Source organism: Dasypus novemcinctus, chromosome 22, assembly GCF_030445035.2.
Source record: "Dasypus novemcinctus isolate mDasNov1 chromosome 22, mDasNov1.1.hap2, whole genome shotgun sequence".
Taxonomy (NCBI): Eukaryota; Metazoa; Chordata; class Mammalia; order Cingulata; family Dasypodidae; genus Dasypus; species Dasypus novemcinctus.
In genome coordinates, this window is record NC_080694.1 from 72251839 (window position 1) to 72278254 (window position 26416).

Genomic DNA, 26416 nt, shown 5'->3' on the forward strand with positions numbered 1-26416 from the left:
ATTTCACAGAATTCTTTGACAGTTTGGCTAGTTGAATTCCAAAAGCTCTCAGGATAGAGGGGTCCCAGAACACTTTAGGTGACCCTTGGTTATTTTATTTCTGTTAATTACTGATTACAATGTTATTGACTTTAGTTAATTATTACCCTGCATGGAGAAGAAAAAATCAAGACATACTTTGAAAAATTCCACTTAACTCATGTGTGAATTAGGAAATACTTATACAGTTGAGTAATCATGACCATAAATCAACATACTCAAAATTTAACTACAACAATAAAAATATTACTAATGATAGTAATTTATTGCTCACATTAAAATGTATTAATCAAGAAGGATCACACAGGTGGCTGACTTGGCCCAGTGGTTAGGGCGTCCGTCTACCACGTGGGAGGTCTGCGGTTCAAACCCCGGGCATCCTTGTCCGGTGTGGAGCTGGCCCATGCGCAGTGCTGTGCCACGCAGGGGTGTCCCCCACGTAGGGGAGCCCCATGCGCAAGGAGTGCGCCCTGTAAGGAGAGCCGCCCAGCGCGAAAGAAAGTGTAGCCTGCCTATGAATGGTGCCTCACACACGGAGAGCTGACACGAGATGATGCAACAAAAAGAAACACAGATTCCCATGCCGCTGACAACAAAAGTGGACAAAGAAGACACAGCAAGATAGGACACAGAGAACAGACAACCGGGGGGCGGGGGGGGGGGGGGGGGAGGAGAAGGGAAGAGAAATAAAATAAATAAATCTTCAAAAAAAAAAAAGAAGAATCACACTGATAAAAAGACTTAATTCTATTCACATGCGTAATATAGGCATACTAGAGTACATTAGAGTATATAATAAATCAGTTATAGCAATTACATCTAAAACAAATTCACCATTAAGGTTTCAAGGCTGGTGTCTATCTGTTCAGGTTTCTCTTATGTTACCAAGGAATGCACTGTTTAATACAACTGGACTAGACATTCCTATTTATCTTTTATGTATCCAATCCTTCTCTCATATATATTATAAATTATTTGAGGCAAGGTATATGTTCAAATTTCCACTTTCTCACACACACGATGTGTGAGAGTGCTTCAATTCAGAACTTCCTTCTGACTGCCCTACTCAAAGCCTGCTGTTGTTTACCTCTCTAGTCCTCTTAGAGTTTAGCTTGCTGATGGTACATCCAAGACTTGGGTGTACTTTGTCTCTGTGAAGTGGGACAACTAACTATTCTTCACAGATGTGTGATGCCATTTCTAAAGTATGCCACATCTTCAGAAGTACTCAGACTCTTCCTCCACGTTCTACTTTATTCCATTGATTTTTCTCTTTTTATCAGCAACAAGCTTTATATTAAACAATAGATTTATCATATGTTTTAGTATCTTATAGATGGGTCCAATATTTGTTTGTCTTTAGTAAAAATGCCTTGATGTGATTTGACAGCTCATTTCACAAGGACTTTCCATGTTTTACATGAACTCTTTGCTTTGAGGAGGACAATCTAAGGCCACCAGAAGAGGGTGGGTTACAACTGAGACCCTTGGGTAAACCCAGGATTCTTGAGGAATAATAATGTAGCTAATGGAGTATATTACACAGGAGTTTACCCACAAACAAAAGGAGATTATGAAGAATTTCTTCTGCTGTGTTCTAAGCTTTGTAGTGTAACTGCAGGGCTGCCCCTCAGAGTGTTTGGAATGTGAACTTACACTTGAGAAAGCTCAGAACCAACCTAACAATATTAAGCAATTAACCTAACAATATTAATATAAGTGTGGTTAGAGAGAGACAAGTAAGAAGGACAGGGTACTGTTACTGGCTTGAAAGTGGAGAAAGAGGGTCTCTGCCAAGGCATGCTTCTAGAAGCCACTGCCTTCAGGTCATAGGCAACAAGACAATTAGGATGCCAGTCCTATAACTGCACAGGACTGCATTCTGCCAGCAATTCCAATGAGCAGGCATGAGCTCTCCCAGAGCTCCAGAAAGGGCAGCACCTTGACAACACCCAGTTTCATCCAGGTGAGACCCATTTCAAACTCCTAACCATCAGAATTGAAAGGCAGTACATTTGTATTGTTCTAAGTCACTAAATGTGTGGTAATTTTAATGGTGGGATAGAAAACTAATCCCTTCTCTATGTCTGTTGTTGACAATCCCATCCTTCCAGGTGCTCAGGTCAGCAAGGTAAGCATCGTCCCTGACTCTTTCTCTCTTACCTCACATCAGAGCCATCAGGAAATGATTCTGGCTTCCTCTCCTGTAAGTGCCCAGATCCACCTGCATCTATTGCCCTGGACTCAGCCATCACCTCTCAACTGAATAACTGCCAGAGCCTCCTCATTGATCTAAACATCTGTTCTCATAAGAATAACTAGTCATCCTTCAAAAATATAAATCAGTTCACATATCACTTTTCTAAAACCCCAGCAATTACTCCCCACAAAAGCAAGTCCTCCCAATGGCCTTCCAGGTCAACACAATCTGGCTACCCATTAACTCTCTACCATCCTCTCTGTATACTCATCCCCCAACTCTGAAATAACCCCACCACCCTCCTCACTGTTCAACAAACCCAGCAGCCATGCTCTGTCCTCAACCTCCCTCTTCTTGTGCTTGTTCCCATTTCTACCCCTTCATCTTCTTCATATATGACCTTTTGTCTACTTCATGTTTGTCAAGAGACTTCCAGTAGAGCTCTGGATAGATAGCTCCAGAACCTTTAGGCCAGGGGTTCTTAGCCAGGGGGTTCAGGAGCTTGAATTAAAAATTTAAAAAAACATTATTCTTCTTTGGATGTGTTGGAGCAGGTGTGACATATTTATTAAATATTGTGCCATATAGTGTGGACTTAGTATGATTTTTTTTGAGGTAGCTTGTTTCCTGTGCAGTTCATAACTGTCCACAAAAAGGTTGGTAAGGACGGTGGAGTCAGTTTTATGATGCTGTCGGAAAACTCAAAGTTCTAAGTGTTTGAACAGATGTTGAACTATGTTAAGTTATCAGACATTGAAATTATGGGAAATCTGTAAACTGTAATTTTGAATAATCCTAAATTTAATTTGAAGACATACCAATATTGAGTGTCATAAAACTATCTGCAACTACATTCTGAGAAGAGGCTCTTAAATTTCAATTGATTGGCAAAGGGTTTGGGAAAAAAAGGTTAAGAACCCCTGATTTTGGTGAATCATGTGTTATTTTATTTCTCTTAATTAGTGATTGTAATTTCTTTGGCTTAATTACTTGCCTGCTTCCCTGATTGGAGAACAAAAAATCCTGACATACTTTTTAAAAATTCTCCTTAACTTCTGTGTGATTTCGCATTTACATTTATAATTGAGTATGTATGGCTGCTATACAGGTACTAAAATATAATAATATTAACAATAATAATAATAGTCATTTTATTGGTCACATTAAAATAATTACCCAAGAGGGATCACACATCCAAACAAGACTAATTCTATCCAAATGAATAGTGCAGGCTTATTTCTACATCTGATTTCATGTAAGAATAAATTAGAACATTTAATAAATCCATTATAACAACTGGTATCCTAAAACAGTTTTGCATTAGGATACCATGACTAGTATCCATCTGCTTGAATTTCTCTTATGTTACCTAGGAATGTACTGCTTAATACTGTTAGACTAGTCATTCCCATTTATCTTTATGTACCCAATTCCTATGTATTATAAATCATTTGAGGTAAGGTATACATTTTTATTTCCACTTTCTCATCATTGCTCATATATGCCTCAGAAGAGTTCTCTAAGTTTACTCAAGTCAGAACTTCCTTCTGATCACCCTACTCAAAGCCTGCTTCACCTCCCTGTTCCTCAAGGTATAGATCAGTGGATTTAGTACAGGAGTGATCACACTGTACATGATAGCAATAACCACATCCTGTTCCATGGAGCTGCCTGAAACAGGACGAATGTAGGTGAAAAGAACAGGAAAAAAGAAAAGAGAAACTACCATGAAGTGAGAGGCACAGGTGGACAGTGCTTTCTGAAGCATTCTGCAAGAATGAGTCTTGGAGAAGAGATAGGTAAGAATGTAGAAATAGGAGAAAAGTGTCAGAAAGAAGGGGCCCATGGCAATGGTCCCTGTGACAATATTAATCAACCACTGGTTGAGGTCAACATTCCACAGGCCAGTTCCAGCAGTGGCTTAACATCACAGAAGAAGTGATGGATATGGTTGGATCCACAGATATTCAAGCGAGAGGTCATTATGGAGTGCAGCAGGGCATGGAAGAAACCAATGACCCAGACTGCACTGGTTATCTGGATGCAGAAGTGATGATTCATGATGATGGTGTAATGAAGTGGTTTGCAGATCGCCACAGAATGGTCCAAGGCCATCACACCCAACAGCAAGGCTTCCGTGCTGCCCAGTGAGTGGAAGAAATGCAGTTGGCTCATGCATCCCAAGAAGGAAATTGCTTTTTGTGAAGAGACTAAGTTTTCCAGCATCTTCGGCAGTGTCACCGTGGAGTAGCAGATATCTAGGCATGAGAGGTTTCCCAGGAAGAAGTACATTGGAGAGTGGAGTCTTGGGTCAGAGATGATGATCATCAGGATGGCCCCATTCCCAGCCAAGCTGCCAATGTAGATGATGAGGAAAAGGACAAAGAGAAGAGGCTGCAGTTTTTGGATGTCTGTCAGTCCCAGGAGGAAAAACTCACTGACTGAGGTTTGATTTAGCATCACTGGAAGAAAAGACAAAATAAGGTCTGGGAAACATTCACTCTTTAGGGTCAATTCCTTCCAGCCCAGGTTTTTTCCAAAACAAAAATGCTTTTGGGAGAGCAAGATTGTTTTAAATGACAGAAAACACAGAGCTTTTATAGATCATGGACCATTAGTCTGTTAGACATTAAGGTTATATATAAACTGAGATTTAGTCAATTTTTTCATGTTAGCTTTCTAATTTATATTTTCTCAGAGATCCATGTTTTCAGCCTATCATGTCTGTGAACATTTTCATTTTGATACAACTTCCCTGTCCTCTTCCTAAGTGTCTTAACAGGGTGACATTTTTATCTACTCCACCACACTACATCAAAAAGGCTCAAGAAAAGACCACCTAAGGATTTTATCTTAAGGAAGTAGACTGGGATAAACCAATTATAACTACCTGATCTTTAAAGATGTGAACAAAACCATTTAAATGGTAATCATAGCTTTTCCTTATCTTAGAATGGAAACAGGGCTAGAGGTGACTTCTTCCTGATAACCCTGAAGATTCCTGCCTCCAATGATACCAGGAATTCCTTTCTTAGATCACACAATACTGACTTCTTGAGTTATCTGTGACATCAACCCCTTGAAATCTTATCTTCTTGTATGATAAATTTCCTTAATTCCTGTTTTAATTATCTATTAAATAAACTCACTCTTCAAATATTAAGGAATAATCTACTTTAAGAGAGATGTTCCTTCTTCATCTTAGTTCCTTTAATATGACACTGGCCATCACATTGGCTTCCATAACTTCAGTAAAATATCTACTTCCTTTCAGTTTCTTCTGAGATCACCATAAGTTTCAGCTCTTCTCATTTGAAAAATATGCTTTGTCTTTATGCTCTGTTTTTCCCATCAATAAAACTCATGCTTCCTACAAAAAGAATTCCTTAATTTTCATTTCATTCATGCTTTTGTAATAATGTTTTCTTTAGTGATATTAAATCTTGAGGATTTGTAAATATGTTCATTGTAATAAAGTTTAATATTTGACTAAAATTGGGTCGTTTACAGACAGGCAGAAAAACTTTTGAATCTTATTTCCTTCATTATTTGCAAAGAGCCTGATATTATCTCCTTTATTTACTTGGACAAAAATAGGAATACTTTGCATTATAGTTTCTCTTTTTGGTCCTTTCTTTTTCATATGTAGTGGATTAGTTCCTGTAATTGATAAGAAAGAAGGAAGATTGTAAGAAACATTTTCAGGTGTGGGAAACACTGATGAAAGAATAAAAATTTAATTGAAAACTGAATGAGATGCTGACTGGGGAGTTTTCTATAATAGAGTTTGAGAAAACAATGAAAGAAGAAGAAAATGATTTGAAATGGCTAGAGTAAAACAGTGAGTGCCCTGGGGAGCAGATTTCGGAAGTAGATGGGATTCTAGATTTTATAGGTGGAAAAAAGTTTGAGAAATGTTCTCACCTCTACTATACTTCCATTGAGGTCACTTTCAAAACATCCCAATAACTTTTTCATTGCCATATATAATTTTTGTACTTAAGGAATTTTACCATCCTGGTAAAATACACATGATATGCCAAACAACATTACTAATTTTCTGACCCACAGAACAGAATTGTATGAAAAATCCATTTAGGAATAATACTTTCTTGATACTTAAATAAAATTAGAAATTAAACTCAATTCTTAATGATTTTCATGCAGTTTTTAATATGTGGAGTTTATACATATGCTTCGAGAATGTCTGTAAAACTAGGATGTTGAATTGAAAATAAGATATAGCAATAAAAATGTGGGAAGTAAATTGGCTTCGTTACCCACAACATAAGGTGTGCCTTACTGTAAAGTAAGAAATTTGTTTTAAATCCTGGGCTTTTCACTTTAATAATAGCAAGAAGACACATGATTCACTAACAGATAGTATATATGGGCAACTTACCAGTCTGTCTCCTTTTTCATTCTTACCTGAATGATTGTTCTGATAAGCAGGCAAGGATGCTGTATAGGTTTATACTCCCAGTGATTATAAATAATAGAAAAATATTTGAAGGGATGATCCATGTTGTGATCCCAGGTTAGGTTCTACATCTTCCAAGACGTCTGCCTAACTTTCTGAAATTCAACATGCCTTTTTGAGCCAAAGTTCTCTAGCTATGAAAATCCAGAGAGAATAGGTCCTCTGGGTGCTGAGAAGAACTGTTGTAAGGATAAATAGGGTAAGCTCGCCCTCCCCCTCCCCGCAATATGGAGAAACAGCTTTGTGGAATTCCTATCTTTAATTCCATTATCCCTTCTTTTTCTCTTTTTCCCTTAGAATGCTTTGCCCTTTATTTCAGAGCCATGGACAGCAACACAAACTTCAGTTGTCTGATATGTTTCCATAGTTGATATTCCTCATATTTCCTGGCACAGAGGTTTGGATTAGATTTCTCATTTGGGGACTCCCTTAGAAAATACTCTGTGGTTTATGAAGTGGAAAAAAAATGGCAAATAGTGTCAGGGAATGTGGTCCAGTCACATCCTATTGATTAATGCAAGAATATAATTATATTTAATATATTTTCTCTTTTTTTATTACTCTAGTTCTGTGGAAACAAGAGAAAGAGGACTTGAAATCATGGGCAGGTCAAAACTAGTTGGAGTGATGCTTTATGGTCCCATAACCTTTTCTTCTGAGCTTGTTTTACTGTAGGTCATAAAATCTGAACCTGCACAGAAAACACTGACTTTTGTCTTTTAGGTCAACTTTTAGACAGCAGTAGCAGAACTCACCTTCCTTGGAATGAAGATTAGGAAGGTGAGGAGTCATCAGAGGAATACAAAAAGCAATGGGTCCCTCAACAAGGAAGATCTGGTGCACAGGCGTATTACCACCACATACAGACAATACAATGAGCAACATATCAAAACCGGCCATCCCATGTAAATGCATTGCCTTCCTCCCAGTGTGGGACATGACTACCGGGGATGAGCCTCCCTGGTGCCAAGGGATTATTACCAAGTATGAGTTGATGATGTAACTAGAAAAAGATCTTGAATAAAAGGGTCAACTCAGACCAGCAGAATATCACAATCTACATATAATACCAGGAGTTAAAAAGGCTTTTTGACCTGAATAAAAGGGGGAACTGGAAAGGACAAATGAGTTTATATGGCTATGAGTCTCCAAAAAGAGCTGGGAGGTTATCAGAGGGCTTGCCCTTATGCACACCTCAGCAGAGTCCCAGAGACAGATAAAGTAGATACAACCCCCGGTATTGGTTCTTCTGAGGGCTACGGAGACCCACAGGTTCTATGGTCATGGCAGATGGAGTTCAGTGCCATGTCAGTTGGCCCTACTTTGGAGTTTGTGTTTCTGTTTGATGGAGCTGGACTCAGACGTGATCTTTGTTCACAAGCCTCTCCTGTTACTTTTACAAGAACTGTAGTTGGTGCTGGGGTTTAATATATACCCAGGGGACCTGAATTTTTGGACTGACCATGTGATAGCCAGGCCTTGAGTCTCAACAGACTTCAACTCCTATGCTCTGGTTTATTGGACTTACCCACTTAGCTAACATGGAGATGAAGAAGGTCAACCACCACACAATGGAGCCAAGAGTGCCTACAACTGAGAGCAGGAGGATTGCATCCAGCATCCATGTGGAATCTAAGCCCCCTCTTTATAAAGATGTGGGGTGGACATAACCAATCCAAGGCCCACAGGAAGGAGGAATAGAGTATATATTAGAGTGGACTTACTGATATTCTATTCATGAACTTTTGTGATTAGTAATCAAAGAAAGTGTGGCATTGGTGTAGGGAAAGTGGTCATGATGGCTGCTGGGGATGGGAATGGGAGGAAGAGATGAGATGTTGGGGTGTTTTGGGGACTTGGAGTTGTCCTGGGTGGTGCTGCAGAGACAGTTACCAGACATTGTATGTCCTCCCATGGCCCACTGGGTGGAATGTGGGAGAGTGTGGGCTGTGGTGTGGACCATTGACCATGAGGTGGTGCAGTACTCAGAGATTTTTCACCAAATGCAATGAATGTCTCATGATGTTGGAGGAGATTGTTGTTCTGGGGGGAGGAGTGGGGTGAGAGGGGTCGGGGTATATGGGGACCTCATATTTTTTTAATGTAATATTAAAAACTAAATAAAGACAAAAAGATGAAAACAAAAAACAAACAAACAACAAAAAAACAGCCATCCCAAGTCCCCAACACTGCCCCCACTTCCCTTTGTTCCAATGCCATAGAAGTCTTCTAAATTATCTTACAGACAGGTGTTAAAAACTGCCTTTTGTCCTTGAATAAAAGGGGGAAATGGAAATGACAGATGAATTTATATGGCTATGAGTCTCCAAAAATAGTCGGGAGGTCATCAGAGGGATCTCGCTTATGCATACCTCAGCAGGGTTCCAGAGACAGCCAAAGTAGATACAATCCCAGGTACTGGTTCTCCTTGAGAGCTACAGAGACCCACAGGTTCTATGGTCATGGCTGATGGCTCTGGAGTTCAATGCCGTATCAGTTGGCCCTACTTTGGAATTTGTGCTCCTGAGTGTGATGGAGTTGGACTCAAATGTGACCTTTCTACACATGCTTCTTCTGTCACTTTTACTGAACCTGTGCTTGGAACTGGGATTGGTGTATACTCAGGAGACCTGAATCTCTGGACTGTCCATGTGACAGCCAGGTCCTGAGCCTCCGCAGACTTAAAACTCCTACCCTCTGGTTCATTGGACTTACCCTGGCCAGCTAACAAGGAGTTGAAGAAGGTCAGTCACCACACCAGGGAGCCAAGAGTGCCTACAACTGAAAGCAAGAGAACTGCATCCATTATCCATGAGGAATCTAAACTCTCTCTCCATTTAGAGGTGGAGCAGACATAACCATCCCAGGGTCCACACAGTGGAGGAATAGAGTATGTTTTAGAGTGGACTTACTGATATCCTACTATGGAAATATTGTGATTAGTAATGGAAGAAATTGTAGCACTGATGTGGAGAAAGTGGCCACAGTAAATGCTGAGCGTAGGGAGAGGGAAGAAGAGATAATGATATGATGTGGGGGCATTTTCAGGACTTGGCGTTGTCCTGTGTTTTACTGCAGGGATAGATGCTGGACATTGTATGTCCTGTCATGGCCCACTGGGTGGACTGGTGCAGAGTGTAAACTACAATGTAAAGCATTATCCATGTGGTGCAGCAGTGCTCCGAAATGTATTCACCAAATCCACTGAATGTGCCATGATGATGAAAGAGGTTGTTGATGTGGGAGGAGTGGGGTGAGGGGTTGAGGGGTATATGGCGACCTCATAATTTTTTTTAATGTAACATTTAAAAAAGAGAGAGAGAGAGAAATTATCAGATTGAGGAACCAGATTTGAGCTTGCCTTCTGTGTCCTGGCTGTTCAACCTTGCAATCAAATTTTCTTTTTTCAGAATCCTGGTGTCATAATATTAGCTTCTGTGCACATCAGGCAGCAAGCTTATTGCTCAATAACAATCAAGAGAAGTAGGATTGCTTTTAGTCTCTGCTAAACCTGACTCTTTACTATGGAACTATGGTACTAATATTTCTTTTAATTTTGTGATATAAAAGATGACGTTTCTCTGTGGGGAAATAGCCAGTACATATCCCCAAATCTGACTGTATCCTTTAGGTAAGAAAATACTATCTTTTTCATCCAAAGGTCATTGCTATGTAATATTGCCATCTAGACAAACTTTCTAGTAAGTGTTATAAATGCAGAGTTCTTTTTCCCTCTTTGTATTGCTTTCATTTTTATTGTTTTGAAGGAGAGTTCAGTTTATAGCCATCATATTAATATTACCATTTTTAATATTTTGTAAATATGATAAAAACAAATATTTACTGTTTTTTTTTTGTAAGTTATTGTTCTTTGTTCATGCCTATTAGTTCACTTAATTGATCACAAAAACCCTACAAAGAAAGCCCTGACACGATTACCATTTTAATATAAGAAAACTGAGGGTTAGGGGAGTTAAGTAAATGTCTCAGTTTCTTGAGATTAATTCTGGAATTAAGAATAGGTCTGAGGCTCTCTAGTTCTAGAGAGAACTGCCATTGCATCTCTATGTTTTTTGAAATGTTACCATATTAATTTTTTCAACAGTTTCATTTGTAAACTAATAGTCTATTATTTTGATGAGGTCATGAACAGCAATTTTCCTCTTTATGTTTGGTCATTCTAGGGTCTTGTTTATGAATTAATTACCCTCCTTTAGTCATAATGATAATATCTTAAATTTTCTTGTATTAGCAAGTTTAGCTTCATGGACTTGAAACCTACACAGTCACATAGGGCTCTGTGCTAAGATGGCCCCACGTTTCTGGTTTAATACTTTGCTGTCACCATCTTAATACACTTCTTTACTATGCTAAGTCAGCAGTCCGTTGCCTCAAAGGGACAGCAATGCAGATCTTTACAAAATAAAGGACAGAGAGAAAGACACAAAAGAGGAGGTAAAGATGGGACCAGGGGACACATAGCTTCTGGAACTGAGAACCTGAACCCTAGTTTCCACATCATATTTATTTAGAAACTAATGAGCAGCTGTTTGTTATCAGAAATGCAACATTTACAATAACAGGAAGCAACTGCAACATTTACAGTAACAGGAAACAACTGCAACATTTACAATAAGGTAACATTTATAATAACAGGAAGCCATTGCAACATCATCTACAATAACAGGAAGCAACAAATAAGTAAGCCAGTTTCCCACAATACTTCTTAATACTTGACCAAAGAATTCCCTTTTATTTTGCACCAATTCCCATAAATTATGGAGCTGGCCCTGCTTTTTACCTTTTGAGAGTTAGATTTGCTGTTTACCGGTCTAGTCCTTTCACTTATGTATGCTGGGAGATAATCAGCCAGAATTGGCTCTACTTTGTGCAGAGTTACACTAGCTTTTCTTTCTTCACAGATGTGTGATGCCATTCTTAAATGTTCCAACTCCTCTGAAATACACTATCTGTTCCACCACTTTCTATTTTGCTCCAGTAACTCTTCTGTTTTTGTGCCAGTAACAGTGTATTTTAATTAACATGACTTTCTTTTTAGTCTTAATATCTTGTAAGTTGGTCTGAAATTTATTCATCTTCTGTAAAAATGCCTTGAGGAGGTTTGATGGGTCATTTCCTTAGGAATTTCATTGTTAAAAATGACTACCCCCCCCCAAAGGAATGATCTAACAGAAGGCAGTGGGTTAAAATTGTGACGCTGGGGTAAAGCTAGAATGCTTGAAGATAAAGGAAAGGAGTGAAAGAAGTCTGTATGCAGACAGAGGGAGATAATAAAGAAGTTCTATTGTATCCTGAACTAAATTTTTTTAAAGGTGTAATTGTTGCCCTGCTCTTCAGTGTGATTGGATTTGCCTGTATACCAGTGGAGAAGTTTGGAAACTCTCAAAACAAGATTTAGAATACTAATTGATATCACCGTGGTTATATCTCTGGAGCAACCACCTGAAGCAAATATTTCTGATGTTACACATCCAGATATGTCATGAGGAATACTTAACAACCAGTGCAATAAAGTAACTTATTTAATAATTATCCTTTTATCCTTTAACTGAACTAAAATATAAACTGATCCTGGATCATATAATTAGAGTCATAAATAATTCATCTATTCAATTTTATACTTTCCAAATAGTTTGTTGATTTTGGGGGATTTTTCATGTAATTTTTGCTTTTTATTAGTGTTTCTATTTAATGGTTCTTCATTTGCTTCAAGACTTTACTAGCAACAAACTTACCAACAGATTTCCTCCAGAACTGATAGCTGTTAGATCTCTTGTGGAGTCCACAAATAGACAATTTCTTTTGACACGGATGATAGTGTTCATGGAAATTAAAAATTTATAACCGTGTGCTAAACTGAAATAAATTCAATGATTTTTTTCTAATTCCCATAATAATGTCAGAAAATTTTATATATTCAGTGTGTTTATACTTGAAGTAGTTTTAATGAGGCAAAATGCCACATATAATTCTGTTACTTAATTTCTTAAAAAAGTTTGTTCATCTTTAATTCTTAAAACTTAATAACCTCATTTGGATAAGTTTCAGGATTAAAAAAATTTGAAAGAATCCATGTGAATTTCCATATTTCAAAGCACTATCAAGGAATTAAAAAGCCAGCCTAGGAGTGGGAGAATATATTTGCCATCTATCAGGCTGGCAGAGAATGTAGCACCCAAATGCACTAAAGATTCATAGCACCCAAATGCACTAAAGGAGTAGCCTAGTAGAAAAATGAGCAAAATGCTTGACCAGACATGTTTCAAAAGAGAATATTCAAATGGCTTATAAATATATGACAAAGTGCTTAAATAGAAGTCAATTCTATAATGTGACCCACCTATACACTCACTAAATTGAAATGTCTAAAATGAAACTTTTGACTACCCAAATCCACATAATTGGGTTATTTGCTCCCTATTTTCAGTAAGTAATATAATCAATAGGAAAAAAGAGTAAGGATGTAATAAATAAATTTTTAAGTGAACCAAGGAGACATGGACCTTAAAACTTAGAGTGAGGGGAGCAGATGTAGCTCAGTGTTAGGCCTTTGCATCCTGTGTACTATTTCCTAATGTTGTAGAAGTCGAGAGAGGTTCAATTATTTGTGTACAGAAAGGCCAGGACTGGGGAATAATTTTGGGAAAGAAAAACGATTTCTTTATGACTGGTAGAGCTCAGAGCTTTTCATTCTTAAATCTAAGTCAAGCCCGAACAAAATTTTTGAGCTCCTCTTACACAGAGGAAGGGCCAAATGGTTCTTTGTTTCAGTGCTCAATAGGTTTGAATTAGCATATATCTTCCACATCCTAGGTAAGCTTTAAGCATGACTTCATACATTCTAGATAAGCTTTTAGCACATTTGGTTTGCATATTTAAAGTTTATAGAGTTTGCATTTATATACTGTTTCCCCGGGGACTGGAGTTGTCATGGTTACCAAGGGCAGGGCTGCAGTTCTCACTGTCCCAAATGCACTGTTCAGAAAACATACCTCTCAGGTTATCTATGAAAATATGAACAGCCCCCCACCCATAGCCTACATCACCAAATTCAATTCCCAGTACCATCTAAACACAAACAAATGTGAATGTTTAAAATCAAAACGTCATTCCTGGTGATTTCTCTAACCTGCTGTACATGAGGCTGCCCGCTCAGTCCCTTGTCTATGTTTCCTCCAAAGGTGCCGTCTCCCAGCACAGACTCTCCTCCTCAGTTCAGACTTGTGTGCCAGGTGCTTACTCCACTTGGATATATAATTTAATCTGATTAAGAATTTACTCTTAGCATTCCCCTGAGAGAACTGCTCCATGAAGAGACTTCCTTTGGCGGTAAAATTATTGGGCCCACAGGAATGATGACGTCCTGATCCCCAGAACCTGCAAATATGTCACCTTACATTGAAAACTGTGTTTCCATGTGTGATTAGAGCATGCATCTTGAGATGGTGGATTTTCCCAAATTATGTGGGTGGATCCAAATAGTCCTCAAAAGTGGAGAACCTGTCACAATGCAGTCCAAGAGAGGAAATGTGAGAAGGACACAGCCTACTGTTTGTGGCTTTTGGGGCATGGATGACGAGGGCTTCTAGCATAGGATTGCTTCTAGAAGCTTATGGCCTTCAGTACATTGGCACTGAGAAAGTGGGGGCCTCGGTTTTACAACCACAATGAACTGAATCTGAACAATAACACAAATGAGCAGGAAACTTACACTCCCCTAGAGCCTCCAGAAGAAAAGGAGCTTCCAACACTTTGATTTTAGCCCCTGGAGACTAATGTTGGATGTCAGTACTGTAAGATAGTAACTTTGTATTGTTTTAAGCCACTAAATTTGAGGTAACCTGTTATGTCAGCAAGGAAACCTGACATCCTTCTTCAAAATTGCAGTTGCATCCCTCACTCAAAAGCATGGGTTTTTCTCTCACACTTCCCATAGGAGTCACGAGGAGATGATTCATCACCTAAATATCCAGAATACTGATGTGGACTATGGGTGGGAAGCTCTTCATCTCTTTGTAGATAACCTAAGATGTCTGTGACTTGTGGTTGTGGGACAGTAAGAGGCTGCATTCCTGCCCTTAGTAAGCATGGCAACGACTCCAGTCCCAGGAAACAGTTAAGCAATGCAAATTCTATAAACTTTAAATATTCAAGGAAAATGCAAAACAAATGTGCTAAAAGCTTATCTAGAATGTATGAAATCCATGATAAAAGCTTACCTAAGATGTGGAAGATATATGCTAATTCAAGCCTATTGAGCACTGAAACAAAGAACAATTTAGCCCTTACCCTGTATAAAAGGAACTTGAAAATCTTGTTTGAGGCTCGGTTTGAAACAGAAAGCTCCCCAGTCTGGTGGGCCATCAATAAATCATTTTTCCTTCTCAAAATCATTTCTGAGTCCCCACCTTTCAATACGCAAATAATTGAACCTCTCTCAACTTCTACAACAATACAACAACTGATAATGTCTCCCTCTGATGTCTCCCTGCTGTGAGCCATCGCCTCTCACCGGAGTGAATACAACTGTCTCCAAATTGAACTAATCCTTCCCTGTTATAGGCTGTTGCCACCACGATACCTAGAGTAATCCTTTAAAGTATAAATCAGATCATGCCACTTTCCTGACAAGCCAGCAATGGTTCCACCCAGAATCCAAATTTTTTTTGCCATGGCTTCTAAAGCCAAACACAATCTGGACGCCCATCACCTGTAACCTCCTGTCCTCTGACTAGCCTCTCCTTCACTCTGAAATAGTTCCACCAGCCTCACTGTTCTCAACCCCAGCAGCCATGCTCTAGCCTTAGAAACTTTGCTCTATTTTATTCTCTGCTCACTGCCATCTTTTCAATGAAGCTTATTTGGAATTTGCATTTACACCAGTTGAGAACTCTCTTTTTTTGTCTTTATTTTTTTTTTAATATTACATTAAAAAAATATGAGGTCCCCATATACCCCCCATCCCCTTCACCCCACTCCTCCCCCCATAGCAACAATCTCCTCCATCATCATGAGACATTCATTGCATTTGGTGAATTCATCTATGAGCACTGCGGCACCTCATGGTCAATGGTCCACATCATAGTCCACACTCTCCCACGTTTCAACCAGTGGGCCATGGGAGGACATACAATGCCCAGTAACTGTCCCTGCAGCACCACCCAGGACAACTCCAAGTCCCCAAAATGCTTCCACATCTCATCTCTTCCAATTGAGAACTCTTGGACTTCTCAGAATATTTACAGTTTTTCCACTAACTGCAGGAAGTTTTCAGCCGTTTTTTTAAAAAGTATTCTTTCAGCTCCTGTTTGGCTCTGCTCTCATTCAGGGACTCTCATTATGTGTTTGTTGGTATGTTTGATGATGTTCCACAGACCTGAGGCTCTGTCCTTTCATCATTCTTTTCATTTTCTTTTCCTTAGACTGTAAATCTTAATTGACCTGTCTTCAAATATAATCATTGTAAATGTATGTTCAAATCTGCTTTCTCTTTTCCTTAGACTGTAAATCTTAATTGACCTGTCTTCAAATATACTCATTGTAAATGTATGTTCAAATCTGCTTTTGAATTCCTCTAGTGAAAATTTCATTCCATTCATTACACCTTTCAAATTCAGCATGCCTATTTTTTTTTCCTTTTTAATAATATTTATCTCTTAATTGATATTATTATTTATTGATATTATTTATTATGTGAGGTAGTAGTCTCATCTTCTTTTACTTTTTGGCCAAGGTTTCTTTTGATGGGGCTATGGGTGGGAGGTACTTTGTCTCTTCGGAGATAACCTTAACCTAAGCTGTCTGTCCTGACCTGTGGGTGTGTGATGGTGAGAGGCTGCAGCCCTGCCCTTGGTGACCATGGCAATGACTCCAGTCCCAGGAAACAGCTTATCAATGTAAACTCTATAAACTTTAAATATTCAGGGAAAATGCAAACCAAATGTGCTAAAAGCTTATCTAGAATGTATTAAGTCCATGCTAAAAGCTTGCCTAGGATGTGGAAGATATATGCTAATTCAAGCCTATTGAGTACTGAAACAAAGAACGATTTAGCTCTTCATCTGTATAAAAGGAACTCAAAATTCTTGTTCAGGGCTCCCGTTTGCAACAGAAAGCTCCTGAGTCTGGCTGGCCATCAATAAACCATTTTTCCTTCTCAAAATCATTCCTGAGTCCTGGCCTTTCTATATGCAAAAAATTGAACCTCTCACAACTGCTACAACACTTTTAGTTCTTTGAACATTTTGATGGGTGTTTTGAAGCTTTCTCAATGAAAAAGTGACATCTATTCACTTTCACGGGCAGTTGTCTATTGTCTACCTTATTTTCTATACTTGGGCCATATGTTCCTGCTTCTTTACCTGTCCAGCAATTTTGGGTTGAAAACTGGAATTTTTCAGTAGTGTGTTGTAGCAATTCAGTATAAACTTTACCTTTTCTCTCTTTCTCCAGTGCTTGCTTTTGTTGCTTTCTTATTTATTAGTTTTTTTAATTGATAAGGCTATTTTAGTGAAGTCTGTTTTTCACTAGATGTGAAGACTTTGGTGTCCCTTCCTTGAGGGGACAGACTTTGGGATGCCCTGGGTCCTCCTAGCTTCATGGTATTGACATGGCTCTCTTTGACTCTCCCTTTCCCTGATCTTTCTCTTAAGGTGTCTAGCTAATTTAGTATAAAACTCTCCTATTAGTTTCTACTAATAAATGGCTGATTGCTCTATGATTTTTTCAGTGCCTTGGGTCATAAATACTTATGTTGTCCAGTTAAATTCAGTCATGGGTAGTATTTGAGGCCAGTGTCTGAGATTGGTTTGACCTTGAGAATTTCCTCTTATATCTATAATTTTTTTAGTTCTCTCTGATGAACTATCTATCCTATGGAATAGCTTATTTCTCTTCATGAAGAGTACCTTTGTTTTCAAAAGCACCCTTAGGCTTTAACCTTCCACATTCTCCTTCAAACAAAGTTGAATCTATGAGGAAAGCATCAGAGTTCCCTTTCTTATGGACAGTTTCTCCCTGAGACAACTCTGACAACTCGGGCCTGCTACTTTTGGCCCTCTGAGGGACAGTAGCCCCTTGTCTTCTCTCTCAGCATGGGACTGCTACAATATGAATCTTTTGGAGTGTGCTTATTCTTAGTTCTCTTCCTGGGGTTTCTAAACCTGCATGCCACACTCACCAGGAATTTAGCCTCTTCAATGTGGACATGGAGCTGATGATGTGTGTTTATTGTGAACTCATCTTGGGTGGATTAAGAGAGCCTGGATTGGGAGCTGAGTTGACAGGGAGCCTGTGTTCTTCATCACATACTTATGTAACAGAGCTTCCATCAGTTTGAGCTGGGAGGAGAGGGAGGATGAAGATGGAGGAAGAAAGGAGTGGGCCAACGAATTTGTTGTTCTTACCATGTTTCAGTAGATGTTCTGACTGAATATTTCTTCATTTCCTGTATGTCTTTAAGAACATTTCTAGAGAGTATTATGTTTTCTTTGGCATAGTTTTCTTCAGGTAGGTTTTTTTTTATTTGGAAGTGGTTCTGCAGAATTCCTTATTCTGTCATTTTTTAAGTGGAACTTGTTCTGAATCCTTTTCATAAAGGATCTCATATAATTCTTACAAAAACATATTGATTTTCATCAAATTTTTTCCATATAGCTATTGATATAATCATGTTTGGCCTATGGCCAATAAAAGCCAAAAATAAAATAACAATGGAGGGTAGTTTGACAATTCAGTCTGCAATAGATTTCCACAAAAATTAATTCCTGTTAAAGTTAGTGCACAATAAATATTGCAAGCATATCAGGGAAAAAATTCATCATGATTCTATATGGTCATATATAACCATAAACTAGAATCTTTAGTATTTGATAAAAAAGAATCTGAACGCAAGCATACTGGTTAAAATTATTAAAGCAATAAAATGAGGATTTAGAAACCACAAGAAAGAAAAAGACATTAAAGAAAATAAAGTAATTTTCAAAAATAACCAAGACAAACTTCTATAAGCGTAGTACAGTTGTTGAAATAAAAAATTTGATGAATAAGTCAAATTGCTGATTGAATCAAGCTAAGGAGACTAATTCAAAAGCGGAAGTCACATCTGAGATAAAAAAAAGTCAAAATGTGAGTCATGATAATCAATTGATTGAGAATAAGAAAGAATGGTTAAGGGGCATTGGGAATAGTTTGAGAGGCCCCCAACACATATAAAAGGAATAGGATCCAGAAGAAGGAAACATGGACAGTGAGGTTGAGACTGTACTCAAGGAGATAAATGCTGAAAACTTTTCAGAACTGAGGGAAAGCTAATGTGTTTTTTAAGGAGAACTCTTCAGCCACCTTGTGTAGGTTTATTGTCCATCATTGCCAATTAGAGTCTCAAAATTTCTACATTTCTAGAAACTTTGAGACTGTAAAATTGGCTGCATTACTTAACCTCTGTATTTGCCTATTTACTCATATATAAAATAAAGTTAAGGGTTTTAAAAATGTCATAAATGAGTTAATATGTCTAAGTTACTTAGAATGCACCATGTATGTTTTTAACTAAATTGAAAAAACATAAGTGTTTGGTCTCCAGTTGAAGCATCATTTTGACAAGTCCATGTGGTAGCTAATCTCACAAGGTCTCAATAAGCCATATCACCCTTTTTTTTTTTTTTTTTGATGCTCTGGAGTTTCCTTTTTCTTGAATGTAAGTGAAATAGTGACTTTTGTGACCAATGGAATGAAGCATAAGTGATGTTCTAGGATTTCTAAGGGTAAGACATAAGAAGCTTGTAACCTCTTCTTAAGTTTCTTGATACACCCCTCTTTGACTGCCACTATGAAACAAATATGAGTTTACCAAATCAGTGGCCATTTACCATTTATCTAAAGTCTTGTTATTCTTTTCTTGCCATGGTGCCATGTTTAGTATGGCAGCTGTGATAAGGAGTTCTCCTCAGTTGAGCTTTGGATATTCTGCAGTCATCATCCAATGTCACCTGATTTCTGTAAGTGCCCAACAGTCTTTAGCTATTGAGGGGTGGCACTAATGATGGCAATCTCTTCTAGAGTGTGAATGTGTTTTTTTAAATTAATTTCCTGTATATGGGGATTTTCAAAGGCTTCCCCATGGCTCTTCTCAGTATCAAAGCTCATTTCCCACCACCTAGGATCTAATGTAGTGCTTCTCCTTAATTGGTAGTATGTTATTCCCCATTACGCAGCAAGTAGCCAGGGAAATTATTATTGGATGTTTCAGCTATACCAAGAGATTTATACATGACTCCATTTTTTTTTAAAGGTTTATTTATTTATTTAATCCCCGCCCCCCCCCTCCCGGTTGTCTGTTCTCTGTGTCTATTTGCTACGTCTTGTTTCTTTGTCAGCTTCTATTGTCTTCAGCAGCACGGCAAGTGTGGGCGGCGCCATTCCTGGGCAGGCTGCACTACATGAGTCCATTTATTACATGACCTTTATATACTTCACTCTAACAGGAGAGATGTTGATGTTTTGGTTTTTGGAGTATCAGTGTCAACCCGATCATGTGTCCAATAGTCTTTGAAATACCTGGATATTCCCCCTTCCACAGTGTAAAATTTGGGTCTGCAAAAATCAGTGTAGAAACTTTGAAGAGCTAGTACACCAGCTGAAAATTCCTTTTTTTACCCTTGCTGGAGTGCCTCTGTATAAATAGATATAAATTCTGGCCTCCCCATCGCTCCAGGGCCTACAGCCACCTCTATATCTTAAAAATGAGGAACATAACACCATTTGGTTCTTAACTCTAGAAATATCTCAGCAACTATGACTTCATAGTTTTCAGGTAGGATGACTTTTGTGCCAGGAAAGGAAAATAAACCAGTTTTGATGACTTCATTATTTCACATATTTTCCATCATATTACAATACAGTCTTTCAAAAGGGATAGAAATATGGAAACAAAACCAAAAAGTAGGAAATAATTTTCATTGACCAAAGACTGAGAGAGAAGAGATTATGCTAAGGAGATAGAAAGGAATTTTTTTTCAGTCTGCCTACACTCATAATATTTCACAATAATCATGACAGTTTAGTCAGCTGATTTCTTTATCCAGAGATAGATTTTTAGATATCTCTGGTGAAATATCAATTACTTTATTTCTTTTAATTTGTGCTTACTTTTTATCATTGGCTTTAAATATTTATGTATCTCCATGCATGGAGAAGAATAACCATGACAAGTCTCTAAGAAATTCTTCTTAATTATTATGTGGGTTATCATTTGCTTTTTCAATTGAGTTATCATTACCCTAAGTTAAATTTTACAAAATATATTAATTATAACAGTGGATATTGTAATTTCAATTCTCACATTAAAATGTGTTAAACAAAAGGGATAACACAAATCCAGGGTTCTAAATACTAACCACTTAGTCATATTTGTCCATCTGGTTTCACAGAAGAACACATTAGATTATATAACAAACAATTATATCCACTGATAGTACAAAAGCCAATTTAGCATCATGGTTCCATGTCTAGTGTCCAATCTGTTCACCATTCCCTTATAACACCTAGAAATGCTAGACATTCCCATTTACCTTTTCTGTATGCAATTCCATCTTGACTACATATTGTCATCAATTTGAGAGTCAATGTACATTGACATTTCTATTACCTCATGGCTGCTTATTTATGCCTCAGTAGAGTTCTACATGTTCACTCATGTGAGAGCTTCCTTCTGATCACCCTACTCAAAGCCTGCTTCACCTCCCTGTTCCTCAAGGTATAGATCAGTGGATTTAATACAGGAGTCACCACACTGTACATGATGGCAATGACTGCATCCTGGTCCATGGAGCTGCCTGAAGCAGGACAAATGTAGGTGAAGAGAACAGGGACATATAAAAGAATAACAACCATGAAGTGGGAGGCACAGGTGGAAAGTGCTTTCTGAAGCACACTGCAAGAATGAGTCTTGTAGAAGAGATAGGCAAGAATGTAGAAATAGGAGAAAAGTGTCAGAAAGAATGGGCCCATAGCAATGGTGCCTGTGACAGTATTAAGCAGCCATTGGTTGAGGTCAACATTCCCACAGGCCAGTTCCAGCAATGGCTTAATATCACAGAAGAAGTGATGGATATGGTTGGAACCACAGAAGTTCAAGCGAGAGGTCATTATGGAGTGCAGTAGGGCATGGAAGAAACCAATGACCCAGACTGTGCTGGCCATCTGGATGCAGAGCCAATGATTCATGATGACAGTGTAACGAAGTGGTTTGCAGATAGCCACAAAGCGGTCCAAGGCCATCACGCCCAATAGTAAGGCCTCTGTACTGCCCAGAAAGTGAAAGAAATGCAGCTGGCTTATGCAACCTAAGAAAGAAATTGCTTTGTATGAAGACACTAAGTTCTCCAGCATCTTTGGCAGTGTCACTGAGGAGTAGCAGATATCTAGGCATGAGAGGTTTCCCAGGAAGAAATACATAGGAGAATGGAGCCTTGGGTCAGAGATGATGATCATCAAGATAGCCCCATTCCCAGCAACATTGCAGATGTAGATGGTGAGGAAAAGGATGAAAAGAAGAGGCTGCAGCTCATGGATGTCTGTCACTCCCAGCAGGAAAAACTCATTGACTGAGGTTTGATTTAGCATTGCTAGAAGTAAAGATAAAATAACTGGGAATCTGTCACTGTAGAAAGTCAAATCTTTCCAGGCCAGATTGTTTTCTCTAAGGCAAAAGTGTTTTGAGGGAGAACACTGTCATATTAAATGACCTGAAACACAGAGCTTTTACAGATCATGGGCCATTAGCTAATCAGTAATGCTACCCATGGAAAGGCATTCAAATGGTCTTTATTTTTTAGTAGATTTCTCACTATATTTTTGGTTTTTCAGGTATCCTCATGGTCAGTCTACAAACTTTTGTCTTTGAGCACTTACATTCTTTTTTTTAATCTTCCTATGTCACTTTTACAGAGTGGCATTTTAAAGTACTCTATCACTTTGGTATCAAGAGGTCTAAGAAAAAGCCACTTGAAGGATTTTCCCTTAAGGAAAATAGACAGTGTTGAAGCAATTACAACCACAAAGTCTACAAAGAAATTTTTTAAAAACCCTTTTAAAACACTGATAGCTTTACCTCATCTTATAATGCAAATAGGATCTGAGGTGTCCTCTTTCTGAATGAACCCTTCATGATCTTATACCTGCAAGCATCACCGAGCCTTAAATAGGGTAGGAAATGAGGCTGCATTATTAAGATATCTGAAACTTTATCATTGACACATCTGTTGATAAATTTAGTTTCTTCCTCTAATCTGGGCTTAATAGTTTCTCAAAACAGGGTCCCCATTTACTTCTGTGATGACTAAGATATGGCATGGGCATTCTCCTGTTGCCCTGGGTTCTGCTTCATTTCCTGCTTCCCTGGATCCCTGGGTAAGAAGATCCTTCCTCCCATGGATTCTGGATTTACTCCCTTAGATCACACAATACAGACTTGAGCCAAATGTGACTTCAACCCCCACAAAATTCTATCTTCTTTTATGATCAGTTTCCTTAAATCCCATTTTAATTTTGCCTTTAATAAACTCTCTCTTCAGATATTGATGGATAATCTACCTGAAGTGAACTACAATTTCCTCTCCTGTAGGTTCAGTAACAGGGCACTGACATTCACGGGGGCTTCCCTCACCCTAGGATTCTGCATGCCTCACATCAGGTCCTTCCAAAGCCCACATAAATTCTCAGCTCTTCTCATTTGAAAAATGTTTTCTTCCTTGCCCTTACTTCCAATCAAAAACCTTCACGTTACCTACAAAAGGAATGCATTGATTTTCATTTCCTGTGCAGAGGTGAAATAATATTGTTTTCTTTAGTTATGTTAAACTAATGAGGAATTGCAAATAAGTTAATTATAATATAATAGTATGAATATTTTACAAAATTTGGGCTGTTTACAGAAAGTCAGAAAATCCTTTGAATCTTCTTTCCCACATTATTTGCAAAGTACCTGGCATTATTTCCCTTAGGCGCATTGACAAAAGTAAATATACCTTATGATATAGTTCCTTCTTTGCCCTTTTCATTTCACGATGTAGAACATGAATTTTGGGGGCAAAAAAGCAAGGTTATTTGAGAACCCTCTTGGAGTAGGAGGCACTGAGAGAAGAGTAAGAACTTTAAGGAAATATGAAGAGCAATGTGGACACTGGTGAGTTTCTACAGAATGGGAATCATTCAAGGGCTTGTTGTAGAAGTTGAGAGTTTCAATTATTTGCCTATAGTAAGGCCAGGACTCAGGAATAATTTTTGGGAAGGAAAAATGATTTATTTATGACCAGCCAGGCTTGGAGTTCTCATTCCAAAATCGGAGCGCCGAACTAGATTTTTGAATTTCTTTTATACAGAGGAAGGGCCAAATGGGTCTTTGTTTCAGTGCTCAACAGGCTTGAATTAGCATATATCTTCCACATCCTAGGTAAACTTTTAGCGTGGACTTCATACATTCTAGATAAGCTTTTACCACATTTGGTTTATATTTTCACTGAATATTTAAAGTTTATAGAGTTTGCATTTATAAACTGTTTCCCGGGACTGGAGTCATTGCCGTGGTTACCAAGGGCAGGGCTGCAGTCTCTCACTATCCCACACCCACAAGTCAGGACCCATAAAGCTTAGGTTATCTAGGAAGAGAAAAACAGCCTCCCACCCATAGCCACATCAGCTTTAGAAGTCTATTAGGGAAGAAGAAAATATTTGACATGCCTAGAGTAAAAAGTGACAGAATTAGAGATCTCTTTTTGGAGCTCCTGAGTTTTTAAGTTTTAGAAGTGGTCATTATTTTGAGAAATTATCTAATCTTTATTACACCTCAATTAAGGGTTGCTTTCAAAACATTCAAATAGTTTTTTTATAGCCTTGCACATGCTGTGTACTCACTGAATTTTGCCATCCCTGTTTAAAAGCAGATGATACACAAAGTGTCATTTTGATTCTCTCTGCTACAAAACAGAATTATATAAAAATCTATTTATAAAAACTCTGTTGAAATTTTAAAGAAAACTTGAAATCATTCCCATCAGCACTAAAACATTCCACTACAATGTAAATATTTATAGATTACAGATTTTCTTTGGTGAAAGGTCTAGAAATCAGACGTGATGAATTGAGAATGTGATACGTTAATAAATATATAGGAAGTAAAGTGGCATTATAACCAACAACCAGAAGGAGAGGTCTACTCTAAGACAGGAAATTGACTTTAAATTGTGGGCATTTAACTTTAATAATAAGAAGAAGACTGATCACTCACTAACAGGTAGAATATATGGACAACTTTCCAGCCTGTGTCCTAGTTTATTCTTACCTATTTGAATGTTCAGATTCACAGGCAAGAAAGCTTTCAGGTCTACACTTTCAGTGATAATTCATGTTGGGATTGCAGAATAAGTTCATTCTCTTCCAAAACCTCTTCCTACTTTTCTGAAATTCTATTTGCATTTTTTTATGAGTCACGGATGTCTAGCCATGAAAATCCAGAGAGAATATATCTCCTGGGTGCTGAAAATTGTTGTAAAAATAAACAGGGTACTTTTCCACACCTGTAATGTGAGGAAATAACTTTGGGGAATTCCTATCTTCTTTCCGTTTTTTAGTCCAGGACTGCCAAGCTAGTTTATTATTTAAAAAATTCAGTGTAATTCATCACAATAACGTTCTCAGGAAAAATAATCACATGATCATTTCAATTGATTCATAAAATGCATTTCACAAAATTCAACATCTATTCATGTTTTTAAAAAACTATTACTAAGCTAGGATTAGAAAGATTTCCCTCTTTCCCCCGTTCCGCCCCCGCCTTGGAATACTTGGCCTTTTGTTTCAGGACCATGGACAACAACAAAATCTTAAATTGCTTTAGTAGATTTTCCTCTTAATTCTTGGGACAGAGGAATAGATTTACTTTCTCATTTGCGGGCTCCCTTGGAAAATAATCTGGGTTTATAAAGTGGGAGATTTAGGGAACATGGGCTAGTCACAATCCACTGATTTATACCAGAAGATTATTATTTTAAATACATTTCTTACTGTGATTCTGTGTAAAGTGAAAAAAGAGGAATCAAGGAAATAGTATTGCTTTTTGTTTCTAAATCTGACTCTTTACTTTCATAATAACAGTACTGCATTTCCTTTAAATCTGGATCCCAAAGCTCACTTTTCTCTCTGTTTGGATGAATAATACTTGTGCCTTCAATGTGTATCCTCATTTCTTGATATATTATAAATACTATCTTTTTATTTTTTGAAGATTTATTTTTATTTATTTAATTCCCCTCCCCTCCCCCGGTTGTCTGTTTTCTGTGTCTTTTTGCTGCGTCTTGTTTCTTTGTCCACTTCTGTTGTCATCAGTGGCACGGGAAGTGTGGGTGGCGCCATTCCTCCTGCAGGTTGCTCCCTCCTTCACGCTGGGCGGCTCTCCTTACGGGTGCACTCCTTGCGCATGGGGCTCCCCTACGCGGGGGACACCCTTGTGTAGCAGGGCACTCCTTGTGCGCATCAGCACTGGCATGGGCCAGCTCCACACGGGTCAAGGTGGCCAGGGCTTGAACCGTGGACCTCCCATGTGGTAGACAGATGCCCTAACCACTGGGCTAAAGTCCGTTTCCCAATACTATCTTTTTAATGTAAGCAGCATCTCTATG

At 38.2% G+C, this 26416-nt stretch overlaps 1 protein-coding gene and 1 pseudogene across 1 annotated transcript; both read right to left on the reverse strand.

Annotated features, from left to right (window-relative positions):
- Positions 1-3773: 3773 nt before the first annotated feature.
- On the reverse strand, positions 3774-4699 carry LOC131275305 (olfactory receptor 12D2-like; annotated as a pseudogene).
- A 16729-nt stretch (positions 4700-21428) lies between these two features.
- LOC101429433 (olfactory receptor 12D1-like) lies at positions 21429-22364 on the reverse strand. Its single transcript, XM_071211079.1, has one exon. The coding sequence runs from the start codon at positions 22362-22364 to the stop codon at positions 21429-21431; it is 936 nt and encodes a 311-aa protein (XP_071067180.1).
- Positions 22365-26416: the final 4052 nt, after the last annotated feature.